The sequence below is a fragment of the Anoplolepis gracilipes genome, chromosome 16 (assembly GCF_047496725.1).
Source record: "Anoplolepis gracilipes chromosome 16, ASM4749672v1, whole genome shotgun sequence".
Taxonomy (NCBI): Eukaryota; Metazoa; Arthropoda; class Insecta; order Hymenoptera; family Formicidae; genus Anoplolepis; species Anoplolepis gracilipes.
In genome coordinates, this window is record NC_132985.1 from 6,102,208 (window position 1) to 6,116,441 (window position 14,234).

The window sequence follows — 14,234 nt, forward strand, 5'->3', positions numbered from 1 at the left end:
AAACAATCAAAATCCGATCGGATAATAAAAGCGGAAATGGGTCATCCCATAACCCGCCGATATATATTGATGATTGCTAATGAAAATGTACGACGAATATGGAGGAAAGAAAGCCGTCTGGGTGGACGTCAGAGTGGACGTCATAGAAGAACCGAAAGAGGAGTAAGAGAGTGTTAAACACCGTTAATCGCCTCGGTCACGTTCGTTTTGAGTCACGTTTCTGATTTGCTCGCGCACATGTTCGCGGAAGATCGACGCCGGTCGGATTTCCTGCGTTTAGACGTGAGGGAAAAACAAAATCAAGAGAGACCGTAAGTACTTGGCAGATGATTCCGGATAACGTAATTTCACCCAGGTTTGAAGAAATAATAACAATTTACGAAAATGCCAAGTCTTGTGAAATTTTAGAATTTTATTTATTAAATGCCAATTACAGACAAAAATTAATTAATTAAATTCCTTGCAAGAAACTGCTTTCGGTCAAGCATGCTATGAAACTTGTAATAATATATATATATATATATATTTTTTTTTTATTTTAATACATTTTTCCTTAATTACTTATATTACTTAAAAATTACTTGTCGTATACAATTTATTATACTTATTATTGCACTTCCTTAATCCTAGTATATGAGCAGGTGTGGCTCTTCTGAATCTACAGTTACTTTTCTTGCTTTTTAATATAAATTAAAATAAAAAATTGCTACACTTTCCAAGAAAGAAGAAACTTAGAGAGTGATTAAAATAATTCTAAAATTCCTTTTAGCAATAATATAAATTTCTTTTTAGATTGAATTTACAATTTATAACTTATTTATTAATTTTTTCACTCACGGAGTGTATTTCGTATCGTTTCTTAATAAATATCGCTAAAGAGAAAAAAGAAGAGAATGTGTGTGTGTGTATTACATGTTTATTAAATCAGACATGTGACTTAAGGTCGGGAACTGACATAAGACTGAAGGTCGAGAATACAAACATGCGGGATATAAATATAAAAACTTGCCTGCCGGTGGAAAATTAACATTATTACCTTCTAAAAATAAATCTATTCCGCATAATGTATTTCGATTTAATATTAAAGTGCCATGATGCGATATTCTCATGTTCCACGAGAATGCCCGGTCTTTGACCGCGGTTTCTCAAGGCAAACAGCTAATGGATCAGACAAAAAAGAAATGTACTCCGCGATCAAGATGCTTAACATTCCACATAGCACTTGGCGGAAGACATAATTATAACATGTAAGACTCGATGTATACCGAATTAATGAGTAGAGTCGAAAATTATTCCACAATAGTGTAATATGTAAATAAAAAAGGAAAGAATCTATAATATTAACTTTAACATATGCTTACGTTCTTATAACCGCTGAATCGTTTTTATATGTATAGTGAAAACGTGCGATTATGTAAACTCAGACCGAGGACAGCGCAAAATTTCACGAAAATACACAAATTGCAAAGACTTTCACAAAAAATTGTGCATAATTTATTATAATGGATTCCGTTTTCTCACAGTGATTTGACATTATTTTCCGAATCGATAAATACTTTTTATTCACTTGTTTAGTATATTAATTATAACAATTATAATTATAATAATTAATTATAATAATGTATTAATGGCAGATAATTAATAATATTATTAATATTTATTAATAAGAGGTATATCCCTTTATTTATTCAATTGCAGTTCACTTGTAATAATTGATTCAACTTATGGTTTGGTTCGATTTGAAAATCTGTTCGAAGGGAAAATTGCGGAAGGAATTATCGAAGATTTCCGTAAAAGCGGTGGAGACGAGTTCGTTAATTAAACGCCTCGTTACCACGAAACTCGGTTGCCAGGTGTTGTTGATTATTTTGTCGAGGATATTTTCGAGAAATTCCTTGCCGAACAGAAGATTCGTGACGTGAAGTTCTAGATCTCTGATGGTCTCAACGTCCATTTGGGCCCGCAATTTTTGTCCCGGTAATCTAGTCACGGTGGTAGTTTGTATTAGGTCGTCTGCGAGAGGGAAAGAAACACCATACCATGAAATAGAAAATCATTTTAATGCACCTCTCTTCTAATCCTATAGTGCAGCCATAATGGATCACATCGCGGCGTCGGCCGCGGCAAAAAGTCGCGTAATCATTTTTCTTGCATTGAAACAGATTAGGTTTTTTCGCGTGCCATTAATCCTGGCTCAATAGTAACTGGTAGTAAAACATGCCAAATATGGCTACGGCAAAAGATCAGAAAACGACTTTCTAGTCACTTTTAAATTGAATATTCGCGCTTTCACATAATTGATTAAAATTGCTCGAAATATTCGAAACTTACAATTAGCTATATTCACTATGAGATTTTATTGTATGGGAACTTTCACACATGTATTTGAAATAAATTTCCTAATAGCACACTTACACAAGGCCAGCGTGAATTTTCCTTTGTTCGTTATACTCGAACTGAATAAGGCGCCTTTAAATTCATAATTGCCAGTCAGCTCTTTTTTCGGGAAGCTTTGCGTGTACACAATCTAATTAATGAAATAATTAAAATGATTTAGTTAATTTGTCACGCCATGTCATTATTTTTGTCTAAATTTTTAAATAAAAATAAATCATGTAAATACAAATATTTACAATGCATACGAAAAATAAAACAAATATTAATAATTATGCTAATTACAATCCTGAATAAATTATATATTCTTAACTTTAACATAAAGTATAGGATACATATGTTAAATCAGAATGTATCTGAAAGAAACTATTCAGCGAGCAACACACGATATAATAAAATTATATATTACATCGCAAGCGTGTAATTACATCGTTTGAATAGAGCGCATGTATGTACCTTGTAATTTCTCAATTCGGAGATGAATTTTGTTACTTTACTGGTGGACCATCCGGTTTCGGTGACATTTCGGAGAGTCAGGGTAAAACCGAAATTCGGAACTCCCCTCGTGGCGGTTATCTCTTTGGCAAAAAATGGATCAAATGGAAGCACATTGTATTTCGGCAGACCGGTTTTGAAATAAGGCCGAATTGAATTTAATCCCTCTCGCACGCAGGCATCAAAACCCAATTTGTCGACACGACAGTTTTTAAAGGCTTCCTCTAAAAAAAACACACACACACACACGACAGTCATTGACTTAGCGCATAAATAAATACATTACGAGAAAAAAAACGTTATACATAAAAAAAATTCGTAAGTTGATTAATTATTTGGAAATATGTAATACTAAAAGATAAACTATACTTATTTATCATAAAAAATTTTAAAATTAATCGATCCAAAATTGAATTTAAGCTTGTATTTTAGTAACTATAATATATTTCATAAATCAATTTTGAAATTAGAATAATTCTGAAGCGTTCAATAATCTTTTTATACTTATTATATTTCAATCAATAATTGTTTTATTTTTTATGCTAATTAATATATACTAATGTATTTAAAAGTATTAATGAGTTAGTTTTTATAGAATACCTACTATTCATTGATATAACATAATTTACTCTTAATTAAACATTTTTTTTGTAAAATTAATATTAATACAAAATTTCTATTATAATGTTTATAATAATAATTTTTTAACATGCTTCACACTTTTTTGCTTTATCTGTTGATACTCTTTTACCTTACAATTAGTATAAGTCATATGCAAAGAAAAGAAATAATATGTATTAATTAATGTGTTATAAATTTTTCTATATTTAATTTATTTTATATATATTAGATCAAAATATATTTTTCATTTTTATTATAATTAAAACAAAAAAAAAAGGAACGCTAAATTGTGTAAAATATTCATAATGACTAAATCAAATTAGTAACTACATGCTATATTTACGGATTATTACGAAAATGCGTCAATTAACATTCAATGCACATATGCAATCACAAATAATGTGACTTTCACTTCCAACAATTCTAATTTTTGTGCATCTTCCACATGACAGTACAATGCGTTCCTTGAGAAGATTTTAATCATGAATTCTGTACTTCGTTATAAGATAATATCATTATATAATATATTAGTATAAGAACAATTTTTTTCTATTTCACGTTGACTTATCTTTTTGACTCTTCTTTAATTCATTTCTCATGTTTTATATACATACCGCTTTAAACACAATAAATAATATTTAAATAAATTTTAATATTAATTAAATTATTAAACCACTAAGAAATACATTAAATAATTGTTTTATTTGCCACTTTCTCATATTTTTATAAACAAAGATAACTTAATAACAACACACCCTATATGTGCTTCATATCATTTATTTTTACCCTGAAAATATAATTTGAATCAACATTATAATAATTAAAATTTATTTTATTATTTCAATAACATTATTAATCAATATGTCACGTAAAAAATAAATTGTAACTACGATGATGCTGTTAGTTGAATATTATTTTTTTCCTCTCTCGATTTTCCTTCCTTTTTTAAGAATTCAAAAAGGCTAGAAAATTTATGTAACTTTTGAAAATTTTAGCTTATAATCAATTTACTTTAAAAAAAAAAAAAAAAAAACCAAAAAGATTTTATATCGATGTCAAAATTTGTAAATTATGTGCCTATCGAGTTTGCAAGATTGAATTCCAATGTAATAACACCAATTTTAGACAAGTATTAGAATGTATTAGATTTCGCATATTCTTTCAAGAGAAATTGATTATCAAACTCTTTCAGCAAGCAACAAAATTACGTAACTACTGACCTCTTCACATTCAAACTATCGGCACACTCTTCGCAAAAAAAATGCATAGATTAAAACCGGCTTCGCGAAAAAGAGACAACAATAAAATGCGTTTCGATTTTACAATCTTGTATTTAGAATCGATTAGTAAACTGATTATTTATATCTTTAATTCTTCAGTGAAAGTAATATTATGTGTCGACTCTTTTCGTCCGCTGTGTAATTTCAAAAATACTTAATCATGATCATGACTCTTGTATATATTTAAGTGGTTATGAAAGTTTCGGTAGCCGGAAGAAATTTAAAGGGGCTCGAGATTATGAGAGAGTAGTACATCGAATCTTTCAAACTTGTTTAGCGCTTACGTCAATTATAAATTTATGAATTTCACATTTCTGCTCGACAATATCAAGCATAAAAATCCAATTAGTTGAAATTCCTCCACACATGTGCGGTATAATTAACATCACAATCAGACATACTCACCGAAATCAAGAGCCGTAGCCGAGGAGTAAAATAGCAGCGCGATCAACAGAGTTCTTAGCATCTTTCCGTTTGTGCTTTTCTCTCTCCTTCTTCTTTCTTTTCGATAAATCTGAAGCACGCAAAATGATCATCCACGATAGATATATTCACGATTCATTTGAAGTACTCATGCGGACGAGGAACGCGCGATCCTTGTACTTTCACCGTCCACGATATAACTGAGAAAAAGGTTTGGCGAACTACCTCTGAGTTATAAAATTTTGGTAAAGTTTTTACGTAATTGAAGTTGAAGTAAACATCGAGGGGATGGACAGGTTTCAAGGGGAAATGGCAGTCTATTCGCGTAAGCGATCTTCCCCCTTGCTCCGAGTTTTGGAATTTGGACCAATCTCTTGCGCGCCAATATACTATTAGAAGGAGAGAAAACGAGTCTTATGTAGCGGATTATCTAACGTTACATCATTACCTAACATTATACATTGCTGATAGTTCGTGGTTAAAATCATTCTCAGACGACTATAAATGCAGTCTTTCATGTATTATAAAATAAAATTCAAATATTTTGCATGTCTAAGTTGCAAATGAGATTTAATTAAATTTGATTAAATCAAACCTTATTTAGTTTATAAATTGATTTCGCGTGAATATAAATTAAATTTCAAATGACGGTAGAAAAGGTTTATATATTACAATTATTTACACTTTTTCTAAATATAAATATGAAATAAGAATGTCAAAGGCTCGTATAAAAATTAAAATAGGAGAATGTGGTAAAGGCATTAAAGGAGCCGTTTTTTATATAAATCATAACATTGAGAAAATTTAATATAACCAATCCATTATATATATTTTATTTGCTTTTTACCACTGTGACCACATCTACGATAAAATACGTACCGACCACCATTTTTAATTGTAAACCATCACATTATTATTTTTTAAGATATATTAAATTTTCTCAATGTTATGACTTATATAAAAAACGACTCCTTTAATGCCTTTACCACATTCTCCTATTTTAATAAATATAAAAGTTTGTCATTAAAGCTGCAAATGTATAATTTAAATTTTCTAACATTTGGCTACTATTCTCTGAATAATTTAAGTCTTCAGAAATCATTTGAAACGAAAATGTTCCGTTTATTATACTGGAAATTTTAAATAAATATTTATTTTTAAACAAAGAAGATATATATATATATATATATATATATTAATTGAACTATATATATAGTGCAATTAATTATAATTTTATTTATGGAGAGTTTAATCCCCGAATAATTAAATTTAATTCCGACAATCTCAATCTCGTCAATCCTTAAAATATTAAAATAAGGATTATGCGAATTATCCTGACTCGAATATAATTTTTAATAATTAGTTTGAATTATTTAATAATTATTTTGAATAATTTAGATGTTAAATTGCCTAAATATTGTGAATTTTTAGCTCTGTCGCTGTTTCCTTACCTTTGAACGACAGGAACGAAGACTTGAAGATGTCAATCCGGCAACAGACGACTTGATAATACCTTGCTTGAAGCTCTTGTCCAACCTGATATGAAGCAAATAAATGCGTCCTTGAAAAATATAAAACGATGGAAAAGAGGAATACTCGTCTCCAGGGAGCATTGTACTTTTCGTTGAGTTGGTCGCGAAATTCTCTTCTACAGACATTATATGTGCAAGCATACGAATAGTATTTGCACAATTTTCACAAGTTGCATATCTTTTTCAGTATCGTGAAAATATATTTCTAGATAAAAATAATAAAAATAATCTAAAATTCTTTTAAATAAATAATTATTTAAAAAAAAAGTTGAAACATTTAATATCTAAAAATTGTTCTATGATATAAATAGGTTTTTTAAATTATTCTTATTTTGCTTTACCAAAAAACTTTAAAACATTTTTTTATTTAAAATAAAAATTAAAAGTTTTTAGTACTTCTCTATATGCCTTTTTAATTTACTAAAAAGCTTTAAAACATTTTTTTATTTAAAATAAAAATTAAAAATTTTTACTATACTACTACTTATACTATATTATAAAATATATATATTATATATTTTTAATTACACATGTTATGATCACTGTTTGTATTTAAATATTATTCATTTTTACTGACAATCAAGATTTGTAAAAAATTTTAAGTTATTTTTTTATGCGTGAAAAGCGAGTTACCTTGACCTTTTGGACATAAATAATTAATTATACATTCATAATTCAATAACTCATATCATTTTATATTACCATTTTATCTATCTTATTTTCTTATAACATTATTACAGAGGAATAAATAATATTTTTTAATTTGTTAAATAATATTTTTTATAATTTCTTAAACAGAATAAAATTAAATAAATATAAAAAATTAAAAACTAACAAATTTTTCTACAAAACTTATTTTTAAAATTATATGTTTGACTGAAAATGATTTTTTATAATAATATAATAATTTCTAAAATTCCTAATATATTTTTCTAATAGTATTTTAATATTACTATTGGAATATTAATATAATTTTAGAGAGACAATTTTGATGATAAATATCTGTAATAACAAACTTATTAATAGAATTTGTGTTCATTCTATCGAAATTCTATTGCCCAACAAAATTAGCTTAATTACAGTCAAATGCAAATGACTTGTTACGTAATTATAAGGAGATGCTGCTACACACAAATGCGCTTTATCATCATGGACACGTGTTGTTTACATTGCGTACAAAACCATAATCTTGCCTCATAAAACTTCATAGTTTCGCAAATTTAGTTGAAAATCTAGTATCATCTATTTAGTCGAAATGAAAAAGATGAATAAAATTAACTTATACAATTCTCGCTAATTTTCTTTAAAAAATAATTTCTATGGAAGAAACAAGTGTATGGCAAGCAAATTTCTTCTAAAATTAAAATAAAATTATTTATAATAAAAATATCATATATAGCAGTAGAATACGTTGATAATATCTATATATTTATATAAATAATATGTTAATGATAAGTGAATAGTATTAGATAATTTATACAAATTTTAAAACTTGATTTATAAACAAAGATTCCTTCTCTCGTATTTAGTTTCTCAAAACATTACTAGAGAGAAGTGAGTGGTATTTTTTATAACTTGTCAAACAGAAATAAAATGTAATAAATTAATATAAAAAAGTAAAAATAGAAAGCTATAATAAATTTTACAGAATTTATTAAAATTATATATTTATCGTAAAACTCTATATAAATATTAATTTATATATTAGATACACAGTTGGAAAATTTATGTTTTCTTGTTAAAAATTTGCTGGTTAAAATATTTATATTAAAATTTAACACACATTTGCTTGTTAATTTAACATATTGCTGCTCTGTTGATTCAACTGTTCAATTATTAAAATAGCTGAAAAAGAATGTAAAAATAACACAATGTGCATGTATTTTTAATTTTACATTATAAACATGTTTTGAATTATTAGTGACAGAATTTATCTGTTAAAATTTACAGAAAAAAAGTGTTGAATTTATTCTACATAAGAGTCACTAATACAAGAGTCACTGTTAATATCGTCAGTGTCTCAACGTGATTTTGACGTGTCTGGACGAGTGTGTCTCACAAATGTCAGCAGTGTATTCAAAATTATTGCCAAAATCTGTTATATTTTATCAAGCATAATTATTATTATTAATCATTATATTATTTATAAAACCAATCATAATTATATAAGATATCACATGTTATATACAGAATGTACAATGAACGTACAATCCTATATTATTATTATTATTATAATCATTTTTATATAGGATGTTTCAGATCAAGCGAAATTTTTTAATAATTGTTATTTTTTATAAATGTTATAACGTATTAAAAATTTTTTACAATTCCATAAAGGTTATTCCAGGGCCAATAGAATGACAGAGATTTTGTGGAATATTTTAAAGGAAATATTATAATACATATATACAAATGTCTAGATAGCAGGATGTTTTAACCTCTTTTGATTTTACATCAGTATTCTTTTTCGTTTTATATACAAATAGCATTAAAATTTTCGTATTAATTTTAAAGGTATTTGTAAATTGAAAAAGAATACTTGTAAAACAAGAAGTAATTAAAATTTCCTACTGTAACATCGACATTTTTATATTTTACTTCTTTAAAATATTTCACAGAATCTGTCGTTAAAATTTCTCTGGTCCTGGAACAATCAATGTAATTGTAAAAAATTTTTAATTATAACATTATATATAACATATTTATAACAAATAACAAAAAATTTTTCAACATTTCTGAAAGGTTAAAATCATTACTACGTAACATACTATATAACATGTTACCTTAACGTAATAATAATGTAACATATATAACATGTTACTTTAACATTATTTTCTCGTTAAATATTCACACAAAAATTATGTCAAACTATAAAATTTATATTTATTTTTATATTAAAGTACAATTAATGTTATTATTTAACATATGCCTAATATGTTAAATTAACAAAAAAATTTTTGTGCACCGTTTGTGTAAACATGCGATTTGTGTTAAATTTAACACAAATTTTCTAACTGTGTATATACATACATCTGACAATAAGTGTAAACGTCATATTTAATCTTTTTATCTTATTTATTAGCTTCTCGCTCATGTAAGTATATTAAAATATGTCATCTATTTTGGATGCTTTCCATTTAGTGACACAAGTCGAAGCACCATCTTGTCTTCTTTTGAATATCCAGTGACAACAAAGATAAGATGACGCTTGTGTCTATTTGTGTCACTAAATGGAAAACACCCAATGTATTTTTAAATAAATATATTAGGTGTTTTTAGTGGCACAAACGTCATTTTATCTTTGTTGTTACTGGATATTGAAAAAAGACAAGATGGGGCTTGTTTTGACTTGTGTCGCTAAATGGAAAGCACCTAAATATATCTTTGAATAGATATATTAAGTATTTCTCATTTAGTGACACAACGAGATACAAACGTCATTTTATCTTTGCCGCCAATTGGTTTTTGTCATAAAAGTGCAGTCAACTTTTTATTATGCGGCTCGCGATGATTTATTAATTTTATTATACACGGACTTGTAGACATCATTACGTGTCCTCTGGCTAGGACACTTACGTCCAACCGACTCCGCAATCCGTGTAAGACTCGTCTGCCGTTGCAGCCGACGAAGAAGGCGCAGGTGCATATTGCAGTTAGTGAAAGTATCCGCGAGTACAGCGAGATCTGCCATCTGTCAATGCCCTCTCTTGCATAGTCAGTCTTGCTCTAACAGAGTCGTTTATCGCGGAGAGTCTTTAGTCGAACTCATCGTCGTCGAACCTGGTGATCTCCTCGCGCCGACAAGATCCAGTTTGCTGTTAGAAAGATAGAAGACGGATTTTACGGTGGAATCATCGGGATTTCACAGTCTCTTGATAATCGAAACTTTCGTGAAATCGTTGTCGCGGCCGCCTTAAAAAAAAAATCATGACCAAGAGCCTGTGGGTCATTCTTCTTGTCATCGGCTACGCAGTAGCTCAATCCTCTGATTCAATCCGTGAGTAATCGAAAAATATTCCTTGCAAATTTAACACATTAATGCCTCCGATTCAATAAGTCGTTAAATCTCCATAGAATTTGAATTTGAATAATTATCGCCAAGCAATCGCGTTTGACCCTAAGTGACATAAATGACATAATACGACTTATTGTAATTAGTCATTGGTAAAAAAAATTTTTGGTTGTATGTCGGGAAAGTGTGCCTGATAACGATGACTAATTAGTCTGAGAGTGATGTTCTATGAAAACGTTTAAGAGGCACAGCATGTAACTTACAATTTCAAGAAAAATAGTTGAAAAAAAGATTGTTTTATATATTATAAAATATACTTTTTTTTATATAAATAAAGCAACAATTTAAAGTTAAATTACGAGTGCAGTTTCCTGCACGCAATCACATCGGATTGTCATAAAGGCCGGATCTTCATTTCCGCTGCAATGTTGTTAGTCAAGTACATTCAAAGTTAGTAGGCAGATATAAAATGTGTATCTAGTTCACACTATTATAATAAATATATAATTATTGTTAAAAAATTGACAATATAATTAAGCTTCGTCCATTTCCATTTTCAAGTGTATTACATTAAAAAAATGTAGAATGCAACACTCGAGAAAATATAATGAGTAATACACGCATATATATAAATGTAAGTACTTATCGTATACATTTCCGTTTGTGTAATTTTTTCATTTATGTACCCCAAGGATATGCTGAGTGATTTAAATGCAAAATCTCGCAAGAATCTTGTTAAAAAGAAAAAAAAAACCCTTAGCATACTTAGATGACCTCTGTACCAATTTGTAACATGTTGCTCTTGAAGGTGTACCTTGTCACGAGATAATACTTTCACTTTTAACACGACTACCGACTAAGATGCTTTTTGTTCCTCGACGCTTTTACTTGTTGTAGAACTATTCAAATTTCTCCTGCTTTAGATAGAAAGCGCAAGAAAATGCAATTTAAAAAATTCATATTTATTTTTCTGTCTTGGATAATGAAATGTATATATAATCACACATTTGGATGTTGAAATATAATATAATCAATATGTACCACATTCTCTTTGCAGCGGAATATGTGAAACAATGTTCCAGAAGCGATCCAAAACTGACAAATTGCCTGATTAACGCTCTTGATCACCTACGACCTTATTTGAGAGTCGGAATACCTGAAATCGAGTTGCCTTCAGTAGAACCGTTCCGTGTAAGTTTTATCTTAAATTGCAATATAAACAATATAACATAGAGTTTATATAGACGGGCTGCATTTGCCTATATTATTTATTTAATTATATATTGTTTAATTATTATACATAATTTTATATATATATAATTTTTTAATATTATTTTTTAATAATAAATTTGCATACGTTTGTAAAATAAGTTCTTTTAAAGCTATAAAAAAGCGTGCTTTAAATACAAATATAATAAAATATTTATTATATATTATATAAATATGATTAAAATTGCGCGACGCGCACAATACTTTCCTTACACTTTGAAAGTAGGAAAGCCATTAAATGTCACAGACTATATGTATTCTAATAAGATAAATAAATTACACTATGCAATGTGCGGAAGTTCCATATCAATTTGCATCGTTACGCATTCGCTACCATGTTCCGTTAATTTCAACAGATGGACGAGCTGACTCTCTCTCTGACAGGTGGTGCGAACGGTTATAAGATTCAGCTACGCGACCTTTACGTAAAAGGGGCGAGCAACTATACAGTGGAGGATATTAAGCTTGGCTCACCCTTCCAAGCTATTGTACGAATGCCAGCCCTTATACTAGACGCTCATTATTCCAGGTAGATAAATTCAGAAAATACAACTCGTCTAAATTATTTTATACATTATTTTATATATAAATAATTATTATAACAATTATTTTTTTCTAACATTTAAAAGAATAGATTTTCTGCTTGATCAAAATTGAATTTTTGCAGCTCTGGTGTATTAATAATTTTACCCGCAAGCGGAAACGGCACGTTTCACGCACGCTTCGGCGATGCTACAGCTCTAGTCAAAGGGACTGTGTCGACGAAATCACGAGAGGGAAAGACATACTTGAATGTCGATAATCTCGATGTAATACTCGGTGTGAAAGATGTGCAAATGCGAGTCAGCAAGATCTTTAAAAACAATCGAATTCTCAGTAAGCAAGAAAATTATATTAATAAATTCTCTCATTTCTAGTATCCAAAATAAATCATATAACCAAATTAATTTTAACATTTTTTGATAACTAATAAATAATTTTTATATTATAATTTAGTTAATAATTAATTGAAATTTATATTAAGTAATTATTTAATCGTAATAAATATTAGAATCATTTCTATTATTTTCTCTGTGACTTTTTGCAAATACGAAAATCTTTAATTTTTTTTATCACATTGTATCGTGCTCTTCTCATTCCTATCCAATTTCTTGACAGCCGAGGCGATCAATCTCTTCCTCCGAGAAAACGGACAAGAGGTACTGAAAGTTATGGAACCGCAGCTGAAGAAAAAATTATCAACGCTTTTTGCCGGAATTGTCAATCAATTACTGCGACACGTCCCAGTGGAATCATTTCTTACGTCTTAAGACATATCTACAACGTATCTTCATTAGCGATTGTTTTATTATTCTCTCATTGAAATAAAAAATCAATCTCAAACACGCAGGACAACGCGATACGGTATAAAAAATAGAAGATATCAAACTTATTTGAATTAGAAACCTAAAGAGGCATTAAATTTAGAATTAAAAACGCGATTTTGATCAATTTTAAAATAATAGACTGTGATTTCATTCTGGTATTTCAGACAACTTAACATACAGTTCTCATAGTATTATGTATTCATATACTTTTTTTACAAAAAAACTAATTAAGTAATCAAATTAACAGAAAATTGTCACCATTTTAACGGACAAAAATTTATACAGCGCGTGCTGTGTAAATTTACTTACATATGCTAATTAAAATATCGCAATGACGTAATAATAATAATGTGATTGTTTCCCTACTTTGGGAACAAAATATTGATTATTATTTTTATTAAAGTACTAAATTAATACATATATGTATTTTACTTAATCAGTAATTAAACAAATTGTGTGCATAAAATGAACAAAGATTAGAATATAATTTTTATTGAGAAATATTTTTAGGTGCAAAAATAATATATGTTGACAGAGAACATAATTGTTGCTTAGATTATAGTAAAACTTTGGTGGTACATATGTACGAATTACATTATAGTGTCAAGTATTAAATGCGGTGTTATAGTGTCTTAGCCAATGGTAATTAATGGTATATTGTGATGGAATATAATATATATAATTGTTAATAAAGTATAAATATATAATTATTATATGACGTGAGATTAATTATTTTAATCCATTCATATAAATATTATACGCTTTTAAATTATCTATATATGTACTATATTTGCCATAATTCAATTAAATATGCATATTTCCACAATAAAAAACTAATAAG

The 14,234-nt window shown here is 28.2% G+C and overlaps 2 protein-coding genes across 5 annotated transcripts; one reads left to right on the forward strand and one right to left on the reverse strand.

The window, feature by feature from the left end:
• Window positions 1-536: 536 nt before the first annotated feature.
• Window positions 537-6,731, reverse strand: Jhbp16 (Juvenile hormone binding protein 16). Of its 2 annotated transcripts, XM_072907789.1 has the most exons (6): window positions 6,665-6,731; window positions 5,439-5,602; window positions 5,196-5,304; window positions 2,851-3,113; window positions 2,416-2,527; window positions 537-2,013 (listed from the first exon to the last, which is right to left on the reverse strand). In XM_072907789.1, exons 3-6 carry the CDS (start codon window positions 5,254-5,256, stop codon window positions 1,718-1,720), a joined length of 732 nt encoding a protein of 243 aa, XP_072763890.1. In that variant the 5' UTR covers window positions 5,257-5,304; window positions 5,439-5,602; window positions 6,665-6,731; the 3' UTR covers window positions 537-1,717. The 2 variants fall into 2 exon arrangements, with proteins under 2 accessions (XP_072763890.1, XP_072763891.1); XM_072907790.1 differs by lacking the exon at window positions 5,439-5,602 and having other exon boundaries at window positions 6,665-6,701.
• A 2,929-nt stretch (window positions 6,732-9,660) lies between these two features.
• On the forward strand, window positions 9,661-14,213 carry LOC140674348 (protein takeout). 3 transcript variants are annotated; one of them, XM_072907785.1, is made up of 6 exons: window positions 9,661-9,839; window positions 10,162-10,742; window positions 11,815-11,948; window positions 12,383-12,555; window positions 12,694-12,902; window positions 13,185-14,213. In XM_072907785.1, the coding sequence occupies exons 2-6, from the start codon at window positions 10,673-10,675 to the stop codon at window positions 13,334-13,336; spliced, it is 738 nt and encodes a 245-aa protein (XP_072763886.1). In that variant the 5' UTR covers window positions 9,661-9,839; window positions 10,162-10,672; the 3' UTR covers window positions 13,337-14,213. The 3 variants fall into 3 exon arrangements, with proteins under 3 accessions (XP_072763886.1, XP_072763885.1, XP_072763887.1); XM_072907784.1 differs by having other exon boundaries at window positions 10,288-10,742; XM_072907786.1 differs by having other exon boundaries at window positions 10,313-10,742.
• The last annotated feature ends 21 nt before the right edge of the window (window positions 14,214-14,234 follow it).

What these genes read in the sequence shown, in the direction of transcription:
- LOC140674348 (XM_072907785.1), top strand. Translation starts at nt 10,673, where the DNA reads ATGACCAAGAGCCTGTGGGTCATTCTTCTTGTCATCGGCTACGCAGTA. An exon ending in CTTCAGTAGAACCGTTCCGT is followed by an intron (nt 11,949 to 12,382) that starts GTAAGTTTTATC and finishes TAATTTCAACAG; the next exon opens with ATGGACGAGCTGACTCTCTC. An exon ending in TAAAAACAATCGAATTCTCA is followed by an intron (nt 12,903 to 13,184) that starts GTAAGCAAGAAA and finishes ATTTCTTGACAG; the next exon opens with CCGAGGCGATCAATCTCTTC.
- Jhbp16 (XM_072907789.1), bottom strand. Translation starts at nt 5,256, where the DNA reads ATGCTAAGAACTCTGTTGATCGCGCTGCTATTTTACTCCTCGGCTACG. An exon ending in CCGAATTGAGAAATTACAAG is followed by an intron (nt 2,528 to 2,850) that starts GTACATACATGC and finishes TTCATTAATTAG; the next exon opens with ATTGTGTACACGCAAAGCTT. An exon ending in AAAATTCACGCTGGCCTTGT is followed by an intron (nt 2,014 to 2,415) that starts GTAAGTGTGCTA and finishes TCCCTCTCGCAG; the next exon opens with ACGACCTAATACAAACTACC.